This window comes from Sceloporus undulatus, chromosome 9, assembly GCF_019175285.1.
Source record: "Sceloporus undulatus isolate JIND9_A2432 ecotype Alabama chromosome 9, SceUnd_v1.1, whole genome shotgun sequence".
NCBI lineage: Eukaryota > Metazoa > Chordata > Lepidosauria > Squamata > Phrynosomatidae > Sceloporus > Sceloporus undulatus.
The window spans coordinates 19,714,993-19,742,055 of record NC_056530.1 but is presented as its reverse complement, the minus strand read 5'-3'; the positions used below and the strand labels follow the sequence as shown (position 1 = coordinate 19,742,055).

The 27,063-nt window shown below is 42.5% G+C and overlaps 2 protein-coding genes across 2 annotated transcripts; one reads left to right on the top strand and one right to left on the bottom strand.

Annotated features, from left to right (window-relative positions):
• The first annotated feature begins 273 nt into the window (after positions 1 to 273).
• LOC121915736 (ly6/PLAUR domain-containing protein 5-like) lies at positions 274 to 5,806 on the top strand. The gene is made up of 5 exons (XM_042440225.1): positions 274 to 437; positions 1,021 to 1,173; positions 2,183 to 2,371; positions 3,897 to 4,031; positions 4,531 to 5,806. The coding sequence occupies exons 1-5, from the start codon at positions 356 to 358 to the stop codon at positions 4,941 to 4,943; spliced, it is 972 nt and encodes a 323-aa protein (XP_042296159.1). The 5' UTR covers positions 274 to 355; the 3' UTR covers positions 4,944 to 5,806.
• Positions 5,807 to 7,770: 1,964 nt separating this feature from the next.
• Positions 7,771 to 22,138, bottom strand: LOC121916159 (urokinase plasminogen activator surface receptor-like). Its single transcript, XM_042440973.1, has 7 exons — positions 21,854 to 22,138; positions 15,079 to 15,189; positions 14,250 to 14,396; positions 13,211 to 13,372; positions 11,105 to 11,248; positions 10,407 to 10,553; positions 7,771 to 9,569 (listed from the first exon to the last, which is right to left on the bottom strand). Exons 1-7 carry the CDS (start codon positions 21,939 to 21,941, stop codon positions 9,307 to 9,309), a joined length of 1,062 nt encoding a protein of 353 aa, XP_042296907.1. The 5' UTR covers positions 21,942 to 22,138; the 3' UTR covers positions 7,771 to 9,306.
• Positions 22,139 to 27,063: the final 4,925 nt, after the last annotated feature.

The window sequence follows — 27,063 nt, the reverse complement described above, 5'->3', positions numbered from 1 at the left end:
CTCTGAATTTTAGATCAAGCTTTAAGGGAGCTATTGAGATTGATGAAGCCTCTTTTCAAAATAGTGTCTTCTTGAATAGCTCATGGAAAGTTCAGATAAAAATCTAGAGCCCATTTGCACACCATTGATATGGAGGCCACTATCTGTTTTCTTCATCATGCCCACATTATTGTGCCATCTCTCTTGTTTTCCTGTTGCAGGAAGTTGGCCTTTGCACAATCTTTGCTTGCATGTGTGGGTGCAATATATAAAACTTAATCCAGTTGCCCAAGGGTCTGAGACCACACTTTGCATGGGTTTCTCCTTCATTTTCTCTGCTGCTCTTTAGAAGACTGATTTCCTAGCTTCCAGAGGCATGTGGATTGAGACTATGGACAGTCCCTCAATGAGATGGAAGGCTATGGCAGGATTCCTGGTGGTGATCTTTTTTACTTCAGGTAAGGACCACCAACCTTCTACTTTAATAGCAAACTCAAGTGGTTGACAGCCAACTTAAGCGGACCCAAAATTGAAACAAGGGAGGGGAAGTTAAGGTGAAGTTGAGAAGGAAAGAAAAACCCAATGGAGACTAAAGTCAAGAAGCTCCCAATTTTGCAAATCGGCCATCTGATTGTGGCTTGTAGCTAGGTTTTAGGTGGCATGAAGTTGGGTGGAGGCATTGGTGGCATTTTGCATGCGATAATACCCGACTGCATTAAGTAATCGAATCTAACCCAGGAGAGGTAAGTCAGGTTTATGTGGGGTGCGATGAATTCCTAAGTACCTTCTGATGTATGACCCCTATATCTGTGGGGGATACATTTCCAGTTATCACAGTGATCAAAGATCACTGATAATGGCAAGTACTGTATCTGATGAAAGTTGACTCTAGAGTCATGTTGAAGAGTCTCCAAATGCCTAGAGAGACTCCCCCACCTCAGATGCTGGTAAGTGAAATTAGGTTTACCAGACCCAAGGATATGGGGGTCCAATTATACATCCAGAATATTATTTTGGTGTTTTTATGTGTGTGTTTTTCAGGAACTTCAGCCTTGGTATGCTATCAGTCCGTTTACTTTCATCAGTTTAGCTCTCAGGGCAACCTCCTGACCGAACTATACTCCCCTGGTGAAAATGTCACCTGTTCTCCTGCTGACCATGCTTGCATAGATGCACAGTTGAAACTCAGCATAGGTAAGCTGAATTCAAATATTATTTCACTGAAAAGGGTTGTTTAGATTTTGGACCCAATAAATCTGCTAGTTCTTTTTCATATTTAAGTCAGTTATCCATAAAGTAGAGAGTAGCGTGAATTGAAAGCACCAAGAAGACTTGCATATTACTTTCATCAATTCATATTCCCTGTTAGAATTAGATGAACTCAAAGAAGATAGCTGAGTTCCTATATCACAGACCATGTTTTGTAATTTTTCAATTCTGTAGCTACATTGCATTGCAGAAATGCAACAATACCCTGTTAGTGAATTGTGAAGAGGCACATCTGAGCACTGGCAAAAGTGCTCCAACACACATCAGGTACTTCTGATGCACATGAAGAGCTCTTGTTATGCTCCAGCATTTCCTAGATGGTGTTCAGCATGTAAGGGAATGTCCCAATGTGTATCGGTGTCCGCTGTGCATTGGGCGATGGTACATCAGTCGTTGCCATTGTGCAATGGGTGCCTCTATGCTGTAATGCCATGGCAGCCCCTAGGAGAACATGAACATTGTGAAACTACCTTGTTTACTTTTGTGCACATGTAAAGCCATTTATGAAGATGCAAGTCCCAAGCAGAATGCCAGGGGACATTTCTGATCCATTCAAAACCCAGGGGATTCGATTATAATAAAAGTTGCCAAACTCCCATTGATTCAGTGGATCTGTCCCAGGCCCATGTTTTTAACTCTTAGGTATGGCAGATATCACAACCTCCATCCTATTAGTTAATCCCTATTGTTGAATAGTGAGTTAACACACTGAATAAAATCCTCTTGACTCTAGCTGGGACTAACAGTTGGATATTGGCCACTGTAATTTAACCTTATGTGCTTTGTCATTGTTTGGAATCTCTTTATGGATACAGTTCACTGATATTATAAAATCAGTTAATTAAGTCAGGTTTCCAGCTTGAGACAATTTTACCAAAGTGAGGCCTTGGAAGCACCTTGCTACCTAAGTGACCTCTTGTTTGTACATTTTCAGTCAGCCACATTGTGGTTGTGAGGTACAGAGGTTGCACCACCACCAAGGACCCTCCTGATGGAAGTAAGTCAACCACTTCTGATGATGGGAACTTTGCCATCCAGTACGATGTGACCTGCTGTTCCAAAGACCTTTGCAATGCGGGAACAGCTACTGAAGCAGCACCTGACATGATCAAATGGGCTCCAGGTAAAAAGAGAGAAAAGTGAGAATATATGTTTCACTTATACAAGATCTAGACTATCTTAAAGACTGTATCTCCCCCCATGAGCCAACCCCAGTTCTAAGACCTTAAGGAGAGAGCTTTCTCTCAATTCCATCACCTTCACAGGAAGAGTGATCCTTTTCAATGGCTGCTCATGGACTGTGGAAGTCCAGTTAGCATCTTCTCTCCTCTCTTTTGACCTTTTCGTTTAGTCAGACATTTGATTTATTTTAATCATATGGTGGAATATTGTTTACAATTGCACCCTTTCCTCTTTCTTTGTGCATTTGAAATGCAATGCATTTTTGTATTTGTGGTTCAAAACTGTTTTTAGCTATGTGTTTTTAATAGAACTGATTTTTTAAAATATTGTGCATAGCACATTTTAAAAAACATTAAACTGTTATATTAAATTTTGATACTGCCTGGGATCCCTTGGCAGGAGAAAGGTGGGATATACATTGAATAAATAAATATAGGGAAGGTTGCTTATTATTCCATTTCTTTTTCTAAGCAATGGTTTCCATATCACTAATAGCTGTGATAAGCAAAAAGGCAGCAAGTGCTTCTGAAGCACTTTAATTCCTCAATCCTGCCCTGATGCTGTTCCAGGTTTCCTTTGCTCTTCCTATTCCCATACAGACAGGCCAAAATAAAGCTGCTTTGGGTCACTTTGGAGGTATGCTGTTTCAATGATGCATGCCTCCTAAGAGTCGGGAAGCTGCGCCAAAGCCGCACTCTAGTCCTTAGGACTGGATCGTGGCTTTGGCACGGCTTCTGGACTCTTAGTACGCATGCATCATTGAAACAGCACACCTCCAAAGTGACTCGAAGCAGCTATGGGGCCAACCTCTCCACATCTGTGTTCATTTAGCCTTTCCCCACATTCACTGTCTAACAAATGGAAGCAAAATCCCCCCATTCTCTCTTTGAATTCTTTGGAGAGTTTCAAAGCCCTGCAGATGAAAGCACTATGCGAAGCTGCCTAAAAGCTTTTAGGGGAAATGAATCTCTCTGCTTGGAGCTTTGTCTCTCTTGGATAGCGAAGGATTGACACCTAGCTGCTAAAGATGGTACTACAGGTTACAGAGAGATGTTAATAGACAATAGTTGCCTCTCAATTTCTCTGGTTTCCCTTTTGTGGATGTGATGCTCTCTCTTGCAATCTCTAGGTCCTCCAGTGCAATTCTGAAGCCAATTTTGGTAAAATTCCTCATGCTGGAGGGTCTTGAGATTCCTAAAGACATGCTTTCTCCTGTTTTATATATAGTTATAGTCATGGTTTTCTCACTTTAATGGAGGAGGCAGTGTCCTTAACATGTGGGGTGGCCGACTGCAGTGTTAATGAATCTAGTTTAAGAACACAGCAGCATTCAAATGCATGTGAGCAGTGGGCCCATAGGATCCATGCCATGTGTCATGTGTTTAGATTTCATGGTCTTGGAGCTAGGCAGAAAGATAGAAAATATACACAGAGATTGACACACAATGCCTTTTATTATTTTATAGAACCATCTAAACCAATCAACCCTAGTCAGTGCTATTCTGGCCTCATCTTCCATGAGCATGAAACCACACTGGAGAGAGTGACATGCCACCAGGACTCTGATCAATGTTACCAAGGCATTGGCAACATCTCAACTGGTGAGTAGATGTGTCAAACCACAGAGTGCTTACACCACTCCTTTCTTAGTGTAATTGTAACTTTTAGAATTATTTTTATAGGCATGAGGTGGACTCATTGATAAGGAGGGGTTAATATACAGCCGCACCATTCACAGGCTTGCCATAGGCAGACTTGACGCATGGCGCAGTGCACAGGAATGCACCACCATTGAAAACAACAGGACCTGAGGTCTCACAGTATTTCTTTTATGTGGGGGGGTCAAGAACGGATCCTCCGCATAAATCGAAGGTCCACTGTATCACATTATTCAAACACTGGCTTATGCTTTACCTCCTTTTGCTCTATTCATATGGTTGGCTCTAGGAATGTAAATCTGATTATTTTGATTATTTTTCTCTTGATGAGCTAGACCTGTTTCCATCCGTCCTTCTAAAGCTGCATTGCATTCTAGGATACTTTGGGCATGCCTTCTTGTCTAACAACATCATTCCCTTCTTTTCCTCCTATATCTCACAGAACACCTCACCTCATTGCTTTACATCAGAAGCTGCCATAGCACCTGCACTATTCCTCAGAGGGAGGTTTTTGGCCCGATAGAATTCAGCATCCAAGGTACCTGCTGCCATGGCAACTTTTGTAACAAGAAAGAAGATGCTGATCCAGCCCAGAATAACCACACATCGGAAGCTGCCAATGACTCATGGGAAGCTGTCAATCACACCACCAATTTCATCAATAATGTTACTGGAGATGATTCCCCCAGGGAATCTGAATATGATGACAGTGATGAAGATGACCGTATCATGGGTACAGCATTTCCAACGCTTCATCCCAGGGCACAGGGTCCAATTGCTGGCAGAGGAGTCATCCTTCCACTGAGTCCTCTGCTGATAGCTCTTGGAATAACACTCCTTGGGCTGCTGGGATGAGAAATGGAGATTCCTGCAACTAGACTCCCAGGTTCTGTGTTCAAGTTTCGGAAGAGGTGAATTGTAGGAGAGAAGGAAAGGGCAGGTATAGACCTGGGAATTGATCTGGAGTTGGATCCATTTCCAGGCCTCTTTGGTCCTCTCCCATCCACCCAGCCCCACCAACCCATTCTTAACATTGCTTGTGAATGATACACGGTCATCCATGGAGGTGCATGCCAAAGAACCCATGAATGTATAAAACAGGTATCTCACTTTGATACCTAGTTTGGATGTGATTTACGTTTTGTTTCACAGATGTCTTTGAAAGACCCTGGAACAGATGCCCGCAGAAAGAAATGAAACCTAACCATAAGAACATTTAAACCAGGTTTGAGCCCTGATAATTCATGTTCTGATTAATATTTCAACAGAGGAAGATGTTGTTCCTCCAGTGCATTCTTCCATTATTATTATTATTATTATTATTATTATTATTATTAATCTAGAGAGGTCTGATGGTAATTTTTGTCCTCCCATCTTAAAACTTAAGAGGGCTTCACATTTGCCTCACAGTCCTTCCTATTTTAATGGGAACAGGAATAGTAAGCAACAGCTCATAACCCTGAATTTGGGAAGGGCAAGGACCAGTGAAGACTTTTGTATCTCAGCAGCTTCCATTTAGTCTTTTGCAATCCTATTTTTGTTTTCTTATTATATATTTCTAGTTTTGCTCTTTCATTCCTGTAACACGTATTTCTAAACAGGATAAAAGCCTATGCCAACAAAAAGTGTTTTGCAATATTTCACCAAATGGTTTGGAGCATATAACCAACTTGTAAAGAAAATGTGTGAAAAATAAAATAAAATGGTGCAGACCTAAACAGAGAGTGCATGTATGCTACACAACTCTATCAGCTTCACAGAATCAAAGGTTCATAGGAAGGGGCCACACAGGCCAGTGAGTCCAACCCAGTGATGTCCAAATTCTGGCCCTCCAGTTGTTTTGAACTTCAGTTCCCAGAAGCCTGAGCCACCTTGGCCAATGGTCTGGGATGCTGGGAGCTGAAGTGCAAAACACCTGGAGGGCCAGAGTTTGGATATCGCTGGTCCAACCCTTGGCTCAAGCCAGGGACTTCAGTTAGAGTATCCCCAGCAGACACCACTTCTCAAGGTAATTGGTTCCATGGCTAAGTCACTCTTTACATCAAGAAATTGCTTCTAATGTTCATTTGAAATCTACCCTCCTGATGCTATTAGACCTGATCCTACCGTCTGGAGCAACAGAGAACAAGCTTGCACTCTTCTTTTTGTGACAGCTCTAGAGGTATCTAAAGAGTGCAACCATGTCACCTCTCAGTCTTTCCTTCACCAGGCTCTTTATGCCAAACTCCAACTGCCATGGCTCCATCTTACAGAAAGAGCTACTTACAATTCTCCGCCTGCCTAAACTACAAACCCCAGGATTTCGTAGGATCAACTCATGATGCTTAAAGTATTGCTGCTTGATGACATTTGAAATTCTAAATCAGGGCTGGGAAACGTGAAGGTGGAGTGAGCAACCAGCTTGGTACTCTGCTAACTCTCTTCAAATTTGGTTGGACTCCTCCAGCTCTTTATGATAGATGACTCCCAATAAGGGTATATTGTGTGCTGTCAGTTTTCACCTATCATCTTATTTCAGATTTAGGTTTTGTTTTACTGACTTCTTTAACAGCCGCGTGAATAGCATCCCCCAGAACAAAGTGAAGTCTCCCCATCAGAGCACTTGAAACTACTTTCCAGCCCAGAGAATGATGTTACGTTTGATATTTCGCCTACTGCAAAGGGAGATGTTACATCTATAATGCTTTTCCTTGTCTTTTCTAGGAGGTGTCACTACTGCATTGGGCTAATGTCAACCCAAACATTAATAAAGCCATTCAAGGCACTGAATCTAATTTTGGGGATGGGGTCCAGTATGTTGAATATCTGCTTTAAAGTTTGGACTAAACCTTGGATCGGATTTACCACCTCATTGATATGGACACTCCCAGAGACCACTGTCCTTGTCTGAAATACTAGTTCCTGAAAACTCTTTTTGTTTTAAAGTGCAGAAGTGCTTACCATCTTTTGTGCAACTGGTCTATACAATCCCATGCGCAATTTTGAATGCATGCAGCCAGCCATACTACTACTACATCATTTGAAAAACAAACAGCAGAAAATCCCATCTGTGCTTCTGTTCACCCCATTTCTCTTCGTCCTAGACTCACCCAAGAAATCTGGGAAGTTACACAAGTTGTGTCATGTCCTAAGGAAGCCTATGAGAAAGACCAGGGACAGACTGAGTCATAGCTGGGCCCAGAAGGTGACAACAGGGCAAGGAAAAGATGCTGTTTTTTTTAAAAGTGTGAAGTAATAGGCTTAGCTATTGCTTGAGAGGGGGGTATTATTTTCCTCATAGGCCTGTTTGTATTATACACATGTGCAAGTCCATACGTATATCTGAGGACTGAGGCTTTTGGTTGTTGTTATTGCAGATGTTGTTATTCTTTTCCTCTATAATAACCAAAGCCCTCCCAGGACTCACCATTTTGCTGTGACAGCCACCATAATTGCAGATCGGGTTATATGACTGTCGTTCCCATTTGAAACCCATTCCGATCCTACTTTGATTGATTTCTGTCGCGGTAAAGCGAGGCAAACACAAAAACCCTGGTTTTTCCAGACACTAGTTTCCTGGCGGTTCTTTTGACAATTGTAAAATATTTTAGTGTATTACACAAATGTGTAGAAACATCTTTGGTGGTGATGAAGATGGGCCTGCAATTTTCCAATGGCATTTAGGAACATATAGGACATGGCAGACTTGAAAGAGTTTAATTTCAATATTATAAAAATAGTTTATTAACATAAATAGGGTTCATATATAAAACAATAACAAAAACAGGTTTGAGATGGCATGCCATCAAACCTCTGGACAGCAGAACTTAAGTGGATGGTGAAGGCATCCCTGAGTTTCTTGACAGAATCTTCTTGTTTAACTCAGAAAGACTCTTTTCATCTTCTTGAGAGACACATAGAGTGAAAGAGCCGTTCCTCACTGCACTGCATGCCTTCAAGTTACCTGTCATGACCTGACCCCATGAATTTCACAGGGTTTTCTTAGGCATGAAATACACAGAGGTGGTTTTGCTAGTTGCTTCTTTGGAAACATAGCCTACAGCACCTGGTATTTGTTGGTAATTTCCCATCCAAGTACTAACCAAGGCTGACCCTCCTCAGCTTCCAAGATCAGACAGGATCTGGTGCCTTTAGGGTATTTAGGCATTACCCAGATTTCAGAAAGACTGTTTGGTCCAATCTTTCTTGGTAGGGAGTTGTTTCTGCAAAGGCGTCCTTCATAGCAATAGATAAGAATAAATAATATGATGAGGTGTTTGCGTTTTTGCATATCTCTTCAGCAGAGTTAAAACTAATACCATCAAGGAGGAGTCCAGCATCTCTGCCTTAATCTTGTAGCCTTTAATTATAATTTCCCAGCTAGGCAGCTGGTGGCTCATATATCAGTGGGAAAACAAATCTGCTCCTGCTTTTAGCTTCAGCGTTAAAGGAGCTGTATACTCTATGGGCTTGTCTACACCAGCAGGGAAATCCACATTTACTTTGCAGCCTTGGCACAGTTTCCTGGACCAGGGTGACTCCAATAATGCCACATTCACTGTGGTGAAATCAGAGAAACCTGGAAGATGATGCTGACCACTTGAGATATGGCATGGAGTATCTATATCGCGTGAGCTATTGCACAGAGTATTTCCAGCCACATGGCCATGTCCGCAATGCCGCTCCAAAGTTTCCAGCCAAATGCAAAGTAAGAGGTGGTTCTGTTATCTCTGGAATTTCAAAGAAAAGCCCTGCATTGCCTGTGAATCCTCAGAAATATCATATGCCTGGAGAGGAGCGGTTGTGGGGTGAATATGGGTTTTCCGGCCCATGTAGACAAGCCCTACGTCCCCTATGTTCTCTGTCATGGGGATAGAGATCGGTTTTTTGAACATAACAAGAAATCATGACTCATTACACACCACCAAAGTATCTTCACTCATACTTGCCATGTTACTTTAGAAATGTAATTTTGTCCTACTCTTGTGACCTGGAGTAGTAACTAGTCATGGACAGCATGTTACTTCCAAGCTGTGCTCTTCTCCCCAGCGTCTTCGGAGTGGCTGCACATCCTCAGTGGTGCGAGAAATGTGCTCCGTATATACTCAGAGGATCTCCTTTGTTACAGCCCGCAGTCTTTCACAGCTGTGTGTTAAGACAGAGGATTGTGGAGAAAGGTTTTAGGTCTGAGTCCAGCTAAGTCCTGGTCCAGACTGAGTCCGGATCTTAGCACTCAAGGTCAAGAGCTCCCTGAGGAGAGAAGAAAAGCAACAAAGAGCAGTAGAGTGGTGGAGAGCAAAATCTGTTGGACTTGGGCTGTGGGTGCAGCTTGACTCCTTGGAGATGGTTTCAGCGTCCCATCCACAATCCGATTGTTGCAGAAGCTACCGGTGCAGCAGCGGCTGTGAATGGCACCCAGGTTCTTGTAGACAGAAGTGTAGGGACTGTTGCACCAGGAAGGGGATGCACAACCCTTGACAACAGAGTTATCTCCTGTGGTGCCTGAAGAAGGAAAAGAGCAGAGATAGGAGTAGTAGGTCAGATACTATACTGTCTCACCTTTGATTCACTGGTTCTTCAAATGATTTTTGATCTGTTTTAAAATTACGTTTTAATATATATTGCATTGTACCTCAATCTGTGAGTCCTGGGGTCGGAAAAGTGATAAATACAAGCAGTTAAATGACGGATTAATTAATTTAATTAATGTATTGCTGTTATCATTTCAATTAATTAATTTTAATTATCCAGTTACTTTTTTTTATCAGCTTTCATTTCATCCTGGCTTCAAAGCAGGAGCTTTTCTTTCTACAAAGTCAACATGTAAAATGTAGACCATCGGCTTCTTAGCAAGCTTGTAAAAATTTGTACAACTTTATTTACCATGCTGTCATGCTCACATCCTTTGACCTCATTCTACAGAATTAAACCTGTCCCTGGGAATTGATCTTAGGATGAGGGGACTTGGGCCAATTTAAAGGGTGGTTATTGTTGTTGTCAATTGCGCTCAAGGCAACTTTATGGTAACCCTATCAATGGGAGTCCTCCAAGACACCCGATCATCCACAGCACTGCTCAGGACTTGCAACCTTGGCCATGGTTTCTTTGAGTCTATCCACCTATGATTCAATCTTCCCCTCATTTCCTGATGTATCCAAATTATAATGTCATTTTGGCTCCTAGGGTTGATATGCTCTCAGAAGCATTGATCTGTGTTTTTGGCAGTCTTTGGTATCCCCAGAACTCTTCCCCAGAACCACATTTCAGATGAGTTGATTTTTCCTCCCGTTCAGCTTTCTTCATTGTCCACCTTTCATAATCATTCATAGACATACTCACCATGAATTCCAGAAGCTTCTAAGCACTGGGTCATGGGACCCTGACACTGTATCTTGGTGACAGCTTCTGGAGAGCAACCGTGGGTGGCGTTCCCCTCGCAACTGAAGCATGTAACGCCATTCAGGGGTAGCGGGGTATTCTTGTAGTCTGCAAGTGGAAGGATTGAACACTCTCAGTCTGGGATGGTTGAAACTTTTGCTTTCCCTTGCTTTAAAAGTTTTGAAAACATATCTGAACTAGACAGTGCAAGAACTGTGATACCACTTTAACAGCCATGGGTTGCATCTGCACTGTAGAAATGATCCAGTTTGACACTACTTTATCTGCCATGGCTCAATGCTATGGAACTCTGGGAACGGTAGTTTGTTGGGGCACCAACAACTCTGGTGCTCTTGGGCCCCCAACAAAATACCATTCTTAGAATAGCATTGACCCATAGCAGTTCAAGTAGTGTCAACTTGGATTATTTCTGCAGTGCGGATGCAGCCTTAGTCTCAAAAATGCTACAAGATCCCTTTGCGTATTGATTTATATATGGGTACATTGATTTAACAGCGGTGTAATCTGAGTGCAGGACTAAGACTTCAGGAAGCCAGGATTCAAATAACCTCCTCAGCCACAGAAACACACTGGATGACCCATGGCAAGTCACACTCTCACAGCCCCTTAAACTCCAAACAACCACCCGATTGCCTTACCTTGCATGTCACTGTTGCACCGGCTGGAGTTGCAGCATTTTATAAGGTGGAAACTATTCTGGTTCTGGAATCCCAGAGGCTCCGAGGCTTGGCAGTGAGAGAGTTGACCACAACCCTTGATGTGCTGTTCATCTTCAGGTAACTCTACCATTGGGGAGAAAACAGGGACTGTGAGTACATCCTTTGGGCTCTAGGGGGTGCCAATGCTAAACTCAGTGCTCAGGAACATTATAAGACTTAACAGTGTATGCCTTGCAGCAGGATTTTTGGAATGGTCTTCCTTGAAAGGTACACCTGACTCCGGCTGCATCTACGCTGCAAAATTAATGCAGTTTGACACCTCTTTAACTGCCATGGTGCAATGCTATAAAATTCTTGTGCCACAGCAAACTACAAATTCCAAGATTCCATATGATAGAGCTATGAAAGTTAAACCAGTGTCAAACTGCTTTATTTCTGCAACATTGCAGCAGCTCCTGTTTCACACTTCACAATTAAAGCACTTTTTTGTGGGTTTTTCAGGCTATGTTCTAGATGAGTTTATTCCTGATGTTTCGCCAGCATCTGTGACTGGCATCTTCAGAGAATGGTGGCATGGAAGAGAGTGGGTATATAAATACTGTGTGACCCTGGGTAAGGAGGAGCTATTCCCATGTTGATCTGTGTATGCTTATGTTGTTGATGGCAAGGCCTCAGGATGGGAGGATATGCAAAAGAGGATAAATGTCTGCTAATTGGTGATCATTGTCTGCTGGGAAAGCCCCTGACTCTGAGTGGTTTCCCATTTTCATTTGCTGAGTGCTGATTTTGCTCTTTTGCAGGACTGCAGCCACACTTTGTTTACTTTAAGGGTTTTGAGAACAAGAGTTTATCGCATGGGGCTTAAACCGCTCCCCAGCGCGTTCTAACTGGGGCGAGCGGGGGGGGGGGGCGCAAGGAACGCGATGGGCCCCGGATGGGGACCAAAACGCGACTTTATCGCACGGGGGTACGCCGCTGCTGCCGCCGCGCATTCCCATCATGTCCCAATTCGGTTCCAGGGGGCGCCATTTCTGGGAACTGTTTCAAAGCGTCCCCAGAAATGGTGCCCTCTGGAACCGAATTGGGACGCGATGGGAACGTGCGGCGGCAGCGGCGGCGTCCCCCCGTGCGATAAAGTTGCATTTTGGGCCCCATCCGGTGCCCATCGCGTTCCTTGCGTGCCCCCGCTCGCCCCCATTAGGACGCGCTGGGGAGCGGTTTAAGCCCCATGCGATAAACTTCTGAAATTCTGGACCGTGCCAACAACCATCAGGTCAGAATGCACAGGGAAGCCATTGAAATCCACAAGCACTTGGACAACTTCAACACAAAAGAAGAAACCCTTGAAGTAAACAAAGTTCAGCTACCAGTCTTGCAATACTGTATAGCAAAATCAGCACTCAGCAAATGCAAATGAGAAACCACCCAGGGTCAGGGGCTTTCCCAGCAGACAATGATCACCAAGAATGGGACCGAGCTGAATGATCCTGTGCCTGACTGCTGTTCTCTCTGAAAAGCCACAGCAGTGGTAGTTGGCATGCACCAGCTGTTGTGACCAAGGCTATATTTTGCATTGGAGAATTAATGCAGTTTGATACTACTTTAACTGCCATAGTTCAGTGCTATGGAATTCTGGCATAGTGGTTTGAGCGTTGGACTACAACTCTGGAGGTCAGGGTTCAATTCTCCATTTGGCCATGAAACATGGTGGGTGATCTTGGGCATGTCATACTCTCTTAGCCTCATAGGACAGCAATGGCAAGCCTCATCTAAACAAATCTTGCCTAACACCCCCCCCCCCAACGAAAACATGATAGGTCACTATAAGTTGGAAATGACTTGAAGATACACAAAACAACAACAAGATACTTAGCCTTCTCCGTCAGAGAGCTCCACACTACCAAAACCCCAGGATTCTGTAGGATGGAGCCATGACAGTGAAACAGTGTCAAACTGCATTAATTCTGCAGTGTGACAGCAGCTCAAGGCATGTGTGGTTGCTCTTCTCTCCCTCAAAGGCCCTAACAGTGGCAGCTGTAATATAGGAAGAAAGGCAGACAGTTGGACAGCATTACACAAGTTCACCTGTGGATGTAGTAAAGGATGTGATTTCCACACAGTCTTCCTCGAGCCGGGCACAGCTCATTAACATTAGGCTGGCGTTGTAACAGGTCTTATCTGCCGTGGTACAGGAATAGCAATCCTTGGTACGTCTATGATGACCCCGAGCCACAAGAACATCCACTACTGCAAAGGGAGGGAAACCAAGGGGTGGGGAGAGATTTGAATGGCTTAAAAATGCCTGAATTAAGACCTGGGCTTTTAAATACATATGTATGCCTAAGAATACAAACAATGGTCCAGAAGATAAATCCTGTTGGTAGCCTTGACTAGAATATACCAATTCAATTAATGGAATTTAATTGATTGAATAGGTCTGCTCTAGTTGTCGCTAACCAACAGAAGGCCATCCTTGGTTGTGAGATGATGCATGATGTCTTGGAAGAATCAATCAATCAATCAATCAATCAATCAGTCTTTATCAATTATCATGCCCTATGGGGAGCAGCTTAGGGAGCTGGGTATGTTTAGCCTGAGAAAGAGAAGGCTAAGAAGTGACATGACAGCCAAGTTTACATATCTTGAAGAGATGTCATATTGAGGATGGAGCAAGCTTGTTTTGTGCTGCTCCAGGGACTAGAACACAAGGCAATGGATACGAACTATAGGAAAAGAGATTCCACCTCAACATTAGGAAGGACTTCCTGATGGTAAGAGCTGTTCAACAGAAGAAGATGATGCCTCAGAGTGTTATGGAGTCTCCATCATGGAGGTTCATGAAGCTTTTTGCGAGGGCAGGGCTTCAAACAATTACTTTTTGGGACTATGCATTCCAGAGTTGCCCTTCCAGCTGGGTAATTCTGGAAACTTTAGTCCATAAAGTAACTTTTTAAGGCTTTGGCATTAATAGGTCTGGGAGCAAAGGGCTAATGCCCCTCTTATGATCCACCAACCCATGCAAAGGCTTCTGTTTTGAAAATAAAATTAAATCAGTCGTTCCGAGTCTTAAATCTCAGCTTAATGTATAGTTTGGCGAAAACCCTTGGCATTGCTATGGACTAACCATTGGGTGATATCTTGTTGCAGAGCTCAGTGTCGCAGTACTCCTCTGCCAGAAATACAACTTGGTTGCCAGAGAAATGTGAGATGGAATTGTTTGGTTTCCCACTGATGTCACAGCCCTTCAGGAAGTAAGTGGAGATCTTAGGACCTGCAGGCAGAGGGAAAGAAGGAATTAAAACAAAGGAAGATGCAACATTCTTGGATGCACAGTTATAGCAACACCACAACTCACACTAACACTCACATGCAGATACAAAATAATAAAATTAGCTCCCATTCCTTAGGATATAAGTAGGCTATCATCACACATAACAAGATATATGCATTTAGTATGGCAAAGGTCCCTTTCCCATAATAAAATTCATGACCACTTGCAAACATATCCTCCAACTGTCCTGATTTGGCAGGGACAGTCCCAATTCATCTTCTTCTTAAGTCGTAACTCTAGCTGAATGTGGCAATGCCCTCATTTTAAACTCCCCCCATATCTACACCCTTTAACTCCAGAGGACTTGCAGTGTCAAAATTAGATTTTCTAAGCTCTGATCTCCAGTTCCTTCGGAAAAAGTGCCATAGACAGGTAATAAAACAAGTAATTGGACAGCGTGGAGCAATATGTCCTTTTGTCTGTCCTTCCTCCATCTCCTCCTAATTTTATTGTGCAAACCTGAGTTTTATTATTATAGGAATAGGGGGGAGTCCTCCCACCACACTTTTGCCAAACTTCTATAAGCCCTCAGATGTAGAAGGAACTACCAAGTGTCTTCCGTTCTGCCTAAACCATCAGAAAAAAACCCTATTAGACTACCAAGACCTCTTTCCAAACTCACGCGATATTACAGTCATGACAGTAGTGCTGCACTGTTCCTGATGCTCTTCACAGACCTCTGTTTCCAAGCAATCTCTGTCTCCATCACAAGAATAGCACTGGAAGCCAGCAACTGTAAGAAGAGATTGGAAAGAGAATTAATTAGCAAGCAGGGTTAGTGAAAGCAGATTACCCCCTTTGCACAGAATAAACTTTAAAAACAAATGGACAGCTGACAGAGAATGGGCCTTTCTTGGATGTGAAAAATCTCCCCATCTTGATTTTTACCGAGTTTGTTCAACAGTTTCCCCCCTTACCTTTGCAGTATCAAAGTGTTTAGCAGTGTTTCATGCATGTTTGTCTATTGGCGGTAAGTTGTGATAGTTGATTTAGCTCTGCATAGATTCCTAGAGCCAGTGTGGTGTAATGGATTGAGTGTTGGACTATAACTCTGGAGATCAGGGTTGAATTCCCCGCTCAGCCATGGAACTGCACCAGGGGACTTTGGGCAAGTTACACACCCTCAGTCCCAGAAAATCCCATGATAGGTCCCCCTTAGGGTTGCCATACATCATAAATAACTCGAAGGCACACAACAAGCATATATTCCTACTCATATGTTATCCATATTGACTATTTACATTATCTTCATGTATAATATTATTGCATTCTTTATCTAGCAATAGCAATAGAAATGGCAAGCTGGGTACTCATTTAGCAGCCTATGGAAAGATGCAAGACTGAGTGGACCTTGGGGTCTCTGGGATTGAACTCACAAGCTTGTATCTGTGAATGGCTGTAATACCAGAATTTAACCACCGCGCCACCAGGACTCCCTAATCTATGTTTTTGTGTCTTTTGTAGTTTATGAGACTTCTAAATACCCCTTTCTAAACTGCAAAGCCCAAGATTTCATAAGATTTCATAGGATGTTGCCATGACAGTTAAAGTGTAAATCATAGCAGCATTAATTATATGGTGGAAAAGATCCCTGGGCATAGTCTTCTAGGGCTCCCATGTCAGGACTATACAAGGCCCTGAGATTTTAGGGCCAAAACCTGAGACCTAGGGGTGATCTCTTGTGATGTCACAGAAAGAACAGGGTCTTGCTGCTGTTACAAAGATGATGCTACAAGAGGCGGCTCCTGGTGATGCTATTAGGTATGATTCATTAAGCATCAATCATAGTGTGCCAAATTATGCTGTTTAATTTTGAAAAACCCTCCCATTTCAACAAAGACATCCTTAATTCAAGGCAGGGCTCTCTTTCTGAGATTCCTCACCTGCACCCTGAGAAGTGGAAAAGAAGATCCAGTCCTTGATCTGACAACCCTATAGTCTCCTGACCTCATGGCTACACTTTATGTGTTTCCATTCAATTCATTGTGGCTAAAGTGTTCCCCAAGACTGTTTTCGTGGCCCTTCCTAAACTATCCTTTTTCTACTCCCCCCGCCCCCAAAAGTGAGCTGACTCTTCTAAAAGCCCTAGGAGCAGCATTTTACCTTTTAAAATGGTTTCAGACCCCATCTACCACTTTAATAAGAGAAAGGAACTTCTGGCCATTTCATGGGGTGAGCATGTTTGTTCATTTTTGTCACTTTTAGTGGCCTCTGTAGGAACCCAGAAGCAAAGAATTGGCCCCTAGATCTATTTCAGTTACACAGACACACACACCAATTTCAATGATAGCAAGGATTTCTAAATGTAGGGCATGCCAGTTTTATGCAACTCCATATCCTTTTTTGTTGTTGCCACTGATGTATTTCCTCTTCTTCTTTTGGGGGCAATGTTGAAATGTGCATTCTGTGTGACAGACAGAAGGATTTACATAGAATCATGTCATGGGCTTAGAAGGGTTATCGTTTCATAACTCCAGCTACTGCCACACTGCAGAAATAATCCAGTTTGACACCAGTTTAACAGTCATAGCATCATCCTATGGCACGCTGAGATTTGTAGTTTGTTGTGGCACCAGAGCTCTCAGGCAGAGAAGGCTAAATATCTCAGAAAACTACAAATCCTATCATTCTATAACACTGACCTATGGCAGTTAATGTGGTGTCAGACTGCATTAATTCTTCAGTGTGGCAGCAGCCTCCATCTCAAGAGGGTAATGATGACATGGAGAACCAGATACCTTCATGGATACTGATGTCACTGTAGGGATTTTGTATTGCACATTGTAAAAATTTTGCTTGTTTTGTACTCACATGGATGAAATTTTCCCAATGTTTTCTCCCCACTGAGAGAGAATATGCGCTTTTGCACTTTTCTGCTTATTTTTCACATTCTGGGACCTTTCCCTACAAAATTTCCATGGAGATATTCTCATATAAAAAGCCATGGCCTGAATCCTATTCATAATTCCAGTTTGGTGAAACCCATATCACTTATGGAACTAGGCTGGTCATGTATGCAGACACAGCTGGGTGGGTTTTTTCAAGCTTTAGGCCATTCGTTTATGGTCCTAAGAGGGTTTCCTCTCTCCAGAATAAGGTGGGAGAAAAGCAATGGAAAAGCCACGGCCAATACAGCATTAATGTAACAAATGAATACAATGGGCCCTTGGTATCCACTAAGGTTTGATTCCAGGATCCCTACCAAAATTCATGGATGCTCAAGTCCCGTTATATACAATGGAGGAGTGAAATTGGTGTCCCTTATATAAAATGGTAAAATCAATCTCCAAATAATGAGAATGATGTCAAGGGCTTCTGTCTGGCAGAGTATCTCTTCTGCAGTGTACTTAATGTGAATGATTCATGTAACCTTGATAATAAGCCAAGTTTCCTGAATCTCTCATGTGCTCAGATACTGGTCCCATTTTGAACCAAGGCCTTCATCTCACAACAAGGGGCAAGCACCAAGAGAAAAGTCACATCACCCAAACCGGCCTTCAGTAGTGGGTTCTAAACTGTCCAGCTTCAGGTTTGAGTAGCCCCATAGTTGAAAGCCTTACCAGGCAGTAACTGCTGGGGCTGCAAGCAACCGTTTTAAATATTCCACTGTCTCCTGAGACGATACATTGAGGGACACTTTAAATCATAGATCCCAACCTCAGCTCCCTGGTGTGCATGAGTGAAGCCGCAGGGTAGGCAATGTGGAAATGTACACTCTGTGATGGCAGGACCTTACTGGGCCTTGGCATTTGCCCAAGAATAACATATTGTGGAGGTGGGCCAGGGTAGGACCACAGAATCCAAAAGTGTTGATCCCTATATCCTTATTTCTGCTTTTAGCACTAGACAGTATTCTCATCTCAGAACCAAAAGCTCCTGGTATACTCCCTATCATCATGGATGGGATTTCTCAACTTAGTTCAAGTAAGGATTTTAGTGTAAGCATTTAACTTAAATTTCAAATGGCAGTTTAGTGGAAGCTTAATAGTGAATAGTTTCTTCCATTAATGTAATGGCATCAGATTTTAACTTATTAATGATTGACTTTGATGCATTCACTGTTTTATATTAACTGTGTGATCTCTGTCCTCCTTCTTTGGCCATGATCCAGTTATGTAGTTCAGTATCTGATGCCAACAGGACCAGGGTTTACCTCCTCTTTCCAACTCACTGCAGCACTCTGGGATGCCAAAACACTCTCCAAAACCTCTAGATGAATTTTTTGGGGTATAAGGCATAACTGCTTCATTAATATAAAAATCTTGATGCTCTTTGGATGCTTCCATAATGCAACATTCCTAAAGGTTTGGGTGAATGCGTTATATTTCGTAAATGTGGACATCTAAGTGGTGGTCCCAAGTCTGTGGAGCTTCCTCCCTATTGACCCATTTGTACAAAGATGCTTTCAAGATTCTCCTCATTGATACCCTGCTTTAACTAAGATAATAATATGTGTGTGTTTATGGACATTTCAGAGAAGCTTTTTGGTATGCTTGCAATGTGGCTTTAACATAGAGCTTGGAAAGGGTCCCTTTTGGACTACCGCTCCCAAAAACCTTAGCCGAATGGGGGATCTTTGCATTTTTTCTTACTCTTGAATGTTTCTACATTGTCTTGTGATGTTTTAGTCCTAACAGCAACTTTAAAAATTGCTAGCTAGCTAAAATGAGAAAGGAAACCAGTATTTTAGCTGGTGCATTGTTTCTATATATACCCCATGAATGTAATGCTAACAAGAACGGTAAAGGTCTGACTCAGATTGATCCCCAGCTACTTTCTCCTTTGTTTTCACATGTGGAGGATCTGTGAAAGATTCACATCCTGTACTTACTCACTACCTGTTCAGCTGGCTACATCTAAGCGGAGGCAAGGAAAGAGTGGCTGCTCAGTAGTGTAACAGTAAAGGAATTATGAGTAAATCCATCAAAAGGGGTGGAGTGGGTACGTTCACTTGTCCATTCTTCCATGGGTTCAGTGAAGGAAAGCATGGAACTGCATGGACTGGCCCTTATCACCATTGTTGGCATGGTATGAAGTTACATTCTCATGATGGATAGCCAAATGATGTTCATCAGAGAGAGCCAACCACAAATACCACCTCCCACAAATGTATATAGCTATAGAAAGGTCAACTTGCTACTAGTAGGATGCCTATATTTCTTATAATACGGAGGCAGGGAGGGAGTGGGGGAAAAGGACTGTAGCAGAACTTTTTAGACTAGCTTTTAAAAATATGTTTTTGCATGGTTATGCATCCACAGAAGTGGGTTCATATCCACAAAAGCTTATGTAAACATAAAAACCAGTTAGTCTTAAAAGTGCTAACACATTCTCTCTTGCTGCTCCCTTCCTCCTTTTTATCCTGCAAGAGACTAATGCGGCTACTATGAAAGCTATTTTCCTTTTGTTTCATTGAAAGCTTTTGGGGACTACGATCTCCAGAATTTCCCAACCAGCATGGCTAAGCTAATGGCTCATAGAGGTACTCTGGGGGTTGGAGTCCCCAAAAGAAACTTTGCCAAGCTCTTTTAAAATATATAGTGGGGTTTGCAACTTGCATTAGCTAGTGGTCATAAATCCCAAGGCAAGATGCCTGTTATTCTTGTTTAATGAATCCAGGGGGAAATGTTGCATTCCTGCATACATGACAGACCTTGGAGAGTTTTCTTGCTTATTGTTTGCCTTCAAGTTATTTCTGACTTGAAAAATAAATAACCTATAAAAACATTTTAAATCTAATTTTGTCATATCATTTCATTAAATGAATCCTAGGTCCCTTCATAAGTCAGTATGGCATAGTAGTTTGAGTGTTGGACTATGAGCCTTATCACACAGAGGTTTTTGAGGCTTTTTGTCAGAAAAAATGGTTTGAGCATTGGACTATGACTCTGGAAACTTGGGCTCGAATCCACCTTGGACATGGACACCCACTGGGTGACCCTGAGCAAATCGCACTCTCTCAACTTCAGAGGATGGCAAGGGCAAACCCCCTGTGAAATAAACTTGCCAAGAAAACCCCATGATACGTTTGCCTTAGGGTTGCCTTGACTAAGTCCCACACGCTCAGCCTCAGTAAACCACATGATGCATTTGTCTTGGGGTCACCATAAATTGACTTGAAGGTACACAACCACAACAAACCACAACAAAGGCAAACTTAGCTTGGTGTTTCCTTCACAGAATCTATTCACAGCATGTTTTGGGGAGGTCTGTCGAACCCCCTTGTTACCACCTTCTAACCAAAAAGTAACTAATTACTGGTAAACGTTATTTATCACTCTTTACTTCCAAGCTCTGGTACAATATATGACATTCACTAACATGAATTACAAACTTCAGATTATCTCTAAAAACATGAGAAAGGGAGAGAATGATTATTAATTAATCATATTGATCTTTCTAAAAGCGTTGTTAAGCAGGATTTGATCTACGTTAACTGATCTCAGATATAAGCCATCATCAGTTCATTCTAGTTCTCGAGATTCCTCAACTCTGATCAAAAATAGCAATAGCACTTCACTTTTCTATACTACTTAACTAAACACTCTCTAAGCCATTTTTCATTTTTAAATAGTTATGGCAGGGATGGGAGACTTTTGCCCCTCCAGCTGTGTGGCTGCACCACAACTCCCATCATCCCCACCCTTGCCATTTATGGAGGATGGGAGCTGCCATCCATCAACATCTGAAGGCCTACAAGCTACCTATCACTGCTTTATGAATCACTGTTTCCACCAAGAATTAGGAATGGAGCATCACTTGGCTGGATGTGATCTGCCTGCTACCAGCATGTCATTTTCTTCTTTACTAGACTGGCATTTCCTTTTTAAACTTGGTGGGAGAAAACCTAGGAAATGTTAGGTTTAGTAGCCCTCCTCCCAACATCTCCCCAAACATTGACACACTGTCTATGAAGCCTTAGGCCCCTCCAGCACCTAGGAAGATAACTTAGGACTTAGAATGGAGTGGAGATCTAACCACTAAACCCACTTCCCTTAACCATTTTAAAAGAACACACAGTACTCCTGCAGCCTTCCCCCAGCTTTTGCCCTTGAGATGTGTTGGACTACAACTCCCATCTGGAAGGTACTAGGTTGGAGAACCTTGCATTAATCATGCCTGTTGTATTCACTTTGTTGTTGTGTTCCTTCAAGTCATTTCCAACGTATGGTGAAACTAAGGCAAACTTTTTACAAGGTCTCTTGGGACTGAAAGTGTGTGGGTTTCCATCGCTGAGCGGAGAATCAAACCTTGATCTCCAGAGTCATAATGCAGCACTGAAAGTATTACACCAGACTGGCTCACCACTACACTGCAGAGTCCCAAATAGCTTGCACATAGAGATAATTTATAATAAGAAAATAACTTATAAAGTTTTTTTTCCCTCTTTAACTTACTGTGAGGCACCGTCAAAAGCAAGGCAAGGCTGGTCCAGAAGAAGTCCATGTCCTTGGGATGTGACCTGGGGCTGGGCTGGGTGCGCATTTGTATCTAAAATGCACAGTCAGTCTAGAGATCCTGCTCGGTTTCTTCCTTCAGATAAGTGGAAATACTAGCCTTCACTCCTCTAGTGCTTATTCCCTTTTCAAATAAAGCTTCCTTTCTGGCCCCACCCCTGATATCACTTCGTAGGGAACCTCTTCCCCATTCCTGCCTTGCAGTACTTTAGGGAATGACGCAGACAAGCAGCCGGTGATGTGGCTGCTGCAGGAAGAAGGGGGGAAGAGAAAGGGGGAAAGTGATGACAGCACACTTTCTGTCTGCCTTGATGTGTACACAATATTTTAATGCTTCTTCCGTGAAGTACGTTTGTGGCCCTGAGTCCTGGAGACAAAAAAGAAAGAGCAGGATGTCTTCTGAGCATATGGAGAATGCTCCGGACTCACTACTGAGCCCTTGCACACTCCAGAATAAGACAGCATAGGGCAAATGGATGTTATTTCAGAGCATAAAGCACTAAATAAAAGCCTGCTGAATTCAGGGAAAAATATATAAGGACATGCCTTCTGTCCGGTCAGGCTTTTTGTTCATCCATCCCATTGTTGGAGCAATTTTGCACATCCAGATGTTTTGGACGACAACACTCATAATCCTTCAGCCATCTTGGCTGGAACTTTTAGGGACCTGAACTCCAAAAGCATCCAGGAGCAAATTTTGGGAATCACCGATGTAGCCCTGGTCTGAGGAATGTTTGGTCCTCCAGAGGTTTACAATTCCCATTGGGAGTTGATGTCCAAGAGCCAAAATTTCCCCACTCTTGATCAAGACTAGTGCAATTAAATGTATAGGTGTGTGTGTATTAATGTACATGTATGTGTATATTTACACCCATATCAGTAATCTATATTTTACCTAACTTCAAGTTAAGGCTGAAGATTAAAACAAGACACAGCTAAAACTCTGATGATATATATTTTTAAGTAAGCAATCATGTTAATAAAAACACTCATAATTTTAAACAATATAAAATACAGTGGGCCCTTGGTTTCCCCTGGGGTTTGGTTCCAGGACCCCTCTTGGATACCAAAATCCATGGATGCTCAAGTCTCTTGAAATACAATGCCTCAAGAAGAAGAGCCCTCCCTCTGTGTCAACTGTCATCATCAGACCTGGGAGGGAGTGAAAAAGACAGGCCCAATTCCATCAGGTGTAGTTGTGAATTTCTGTGACTTACGTCACTTTCTTTTATCTTATCTTATCTTATCTTATCTTATCTTATTGTATTTTATTTATTGTATTCTCTGTATTTTTATTGCTGTAACCCACCCAGATTCCTTGTCATTGGGCGGGCTATAAATAAATAAATAAATAAATAAATAAATATTATTATTATTAATGGCACAATAAAATGGTGTCCTTTATATAAAAAGGCAAAATCAACTTTTGCTTTTGGAATATATATATATATATATATATATATATATATATATATATTTGAATTTTTTCAAGCCATGGATGGTTGAATCCATGGTTAAAAAAAAATCTGTGGATATAGAGGACTGAGTGTAAATTTAAATTAAGAATAAAAGTATAGCCTTCTATCACTCACTCATTAGAAGACCTTTCTGCACAGCCAGTTACTCACCAAATGCCTGCTGAAATGAAAAGGAGAAGGAGAAAGAGAGGGACAGGGCAGGGTCCTGTCTACTTACCTGTGGAAGTAAATTCTATAACCTGGGAGCAGCCACCAAGAAGGCCTTCTGTCTCATCAGATAGCCCTATGACAATAAGGTGATCAAGAGAAAGGTCTCCCCTGAGGAATCTTAAGATTCAGGCATGCTCACATAATCTGGCACTCTAGATATAAACCGCAGAGAAGACTTTATAGGCCATAACCAGCACTTTGAATTGTGCCCAATTTAACAGGGAGCAATCTTCCAGGTGATAAGATTCAGGGGAATTGAACCTGGAAACATGTTACATTGAAAACATAAATGTTACTTGTGCACTATACATGAAGAATTCACAGCCTGTAATATGAATTGCCATGCATAAAGAGCTATGCATCTGACTCAGTGCACAGAAGTTCCCCTGGTCTATGAATTTAATACTTAAGGCATGTGCTAAACTTGTGTTGATAGTTAAGGAAATGAATGCTTGCTTTGAAGTGGATGGGTCAACATGGAAAGGTTTTCTTTTTGTTTGTTTGTTTCCATTATGAGTGGGTTTTTTTTTTCCAGGACTCATGAAAATGGGGCAAATGTGTCCGGTTGCATTATCTGTTGCTATATGTCCTCAGAATTAAAAAACAAAACTCCAAACAAAGTATCTGTTGTCTTGGACTATTTTCTGGCAGCTCCTGGCACCATCTGCAACACAGAATGGCAGTCAGAGTGGGCACAGGGTCATGGGGAGGGGGTCTAGGAGTGATGGGAGTCCTTGGAAGGGTCCAGGGGCACGGGATCCAGGGCCTGAGTGTATGGTTTCCATGCCCAGGGATTGGGGCAACTTAGAGTAAAAGTAAAGGTATTCCACTTTGACAAGGTTGTCAAGTTGTATCCGACTCGTGTATGCGGGGGGCGGGGGGGGGCGGCTCATCTCCGATACTATGCCAAAGAGCCAGTGTTGTCAAAGACTGTGGTCATGTGGCCAGTAAAAAATGCTGTTTACGTTCCCACTGAAGTGGTACCTAGTTATCTACTTGCATCTGCATGCTTTCAATCTTCTAGGTTGGCAGAAGCTGGGACTAGTGATGGGAGCTCACCCTGTCATGCCGCCTTGAATTGCCAACCTGCCGATCTTGCAGTCAGCACAGTCAGTGTCTTAACTGCTTGAGCCACTGTGTCCCTTTGTTACTTTGTCTATATATATATATATATAATCCTTATTCTTCAATTTGGAACAGCATTGAATCTCTCTCCAGGTTGGTGAAGGGAGCATACATCACAGCAGAGCTTAGAAAGGTTGCTGCTCTGGGCTCCCAGAATACTACAGCTGGGATAACCATTGTGCATACTGCAATGCTAGGAATAATTGTGAAACATTTACCGTTCCTCCCCCCAAAAAGAGTGAGATCATCTCCGTAACATAACTTAATTTTGCTTTAGTTATTATAAAAGGAGGAAGAAGAAGAGAGGAAGGAAGGAATGAATTATAAGCTACTTCTTATTTGTAATGAGTTTCTTCCAAACTATGGGAGTCCAGCAAACAGAAAAATAGACCGCCCAAGTCTCCTGGTTTTATCCACTGGGAGACATCCAGCATCCTAAGTTTTGTTCACATCCCAGTTCTTGGCTGTCTGTGTCTTTCGGTCTTACTCAGACTGCCAGCTGTGTTTTATTCCCTTCACAGACACCTTGTTTGCCCTCTTCTTCTGGCAAAAGGAAAGGGACAGATGAATCATCTCACCCAGAAGTGGCTTATGGACCGAACAGAGACAAAGAAGGCAAACACTGCTGATCACACTTTAAATCAGGGCTGGATCTATGAGCTGCCAGCGATCCCTTCTTCTTGGGTCACCTCAACCCTTGTAGAAAGAAATGTATTCCCTGAAAGATACAAGCTGTAAACTCTGGTTTTGTTAAGTCAAAAGTGTTCTCTGGGCCATTCACACACTGATAATTCTTTATTCTGGTAAGAAGTCTATTACAGTCAAAACAGGTGGCCCTTGGATGGTCCAGTCAAGGCACTAATACTTTACTAATTCCCTCACTTCAAAACCTCTATCAGTTTTTGCTGGAGGATACCCTTTGTCCTTTCCTCCCATCATCTGTTAGCAATCATGCATCCATCTATAAAATTTCATGAGTTTCCAAAGCATCTGGTGCCATGCAACTAAACGTTTGCTTTATGCCATTGCTTTCAGTGTGGTAATTGCCATTTTCATCTGTTTCAGTAAGTAACAGCTCCACAAACACCTTCGAAGGAAGGGAAAGTGGGATTAAAATATTTGTTGAAAAGCACATGGACAGATAATTGAATTCAGTGAAATGCTTAGAGGATGATAAATAAAGTCATCAGCTTGACATTATCCAGACTTTCTATGTGAGGTACCTTTGGCAGTGTGTGGGGTATGTGGCAGGGGAAACCACATGGCAAAAAAGCCCTGACCACTTCCCCCTTCTCTTGGACTCCTTTATACATTGCTAAGTCCATCACAGCTTGAATCACCGTTGATTCATCTTTTCTCCATCCCGGCCAAGGTCTGAGCACACTTTCAATCAGGGCTGGCCCTACCATGAAGCAGAGTGGGGCATCTATTTCAAGCAGGAGATAATGAGGGTTGGAGAAGAGTGGCAAGATGGACTAAAAGCTAGAATGGATTCATCTTCCCACTGACATGAGAGCCACCACCTAACAGTGCCTTACAGAGCATAGTTTCTTGACTGGCTTGTGGCAGTTTGCAGCCATTCCATGAACAGAAGCTGACTGGGCAGCAGATGAATCTGCTTTTCAAGGAAAAGAGAGGTAAATCTTCCATAGAAGAGTGACCCATGCTTCCCAGTATATAGCTCTCTGTGGTCTCTTTCCCTTTAAGTTCCAGATGAATCATGCTGAATCACTCACTTTGGCCATAAAGGAACCTTAATAGGGTACAGACCGGTCCTTGCCAGTGAAGATTTTACTGGGAAGTTTGCCATACAGTTCCGGTTGTCTATAAGCTGTCTGCTTTCACAACCATAATTTGAAAGGCAAGATCAAAATGTAAGAGATGGCGAGAGAGAGGAAGAAAAAGAAGGCGGGAGGGAGGCTGTCCAGATTTAAAGCCACAAAAATAGAAAAGGTGCATGAAAACCAGGCATTGTGCATTGAACATCCCTGCTATGTGGCATTCCTGGAGATAACAGACGCTAGTGTGGCCAGATGCCTTTTTTATTCAGGAGAATTCTCTATTGGAGATAGAGAATAGATGACGATCTTCTGCTTGAAGAAATCCTGTGTTTGAAGACTGGCCCAGTCTGAAGGAGAACTTGAAAGCCACCATTTTAAGCAGTCACAGAGATGACTGGCTTGCCTTCTCCATTTATTAGACATTCATGAAACAGTTTATTGAATCCGTCAGGTGTTCCCTTATGCTACCATGTAGTTAGTTATCTTTTTTTCTTTATCTGCCAGAACACAGCCTTTTAGAATTGTAAGTAGCATTCTTGATATGAAAGTCAACAGG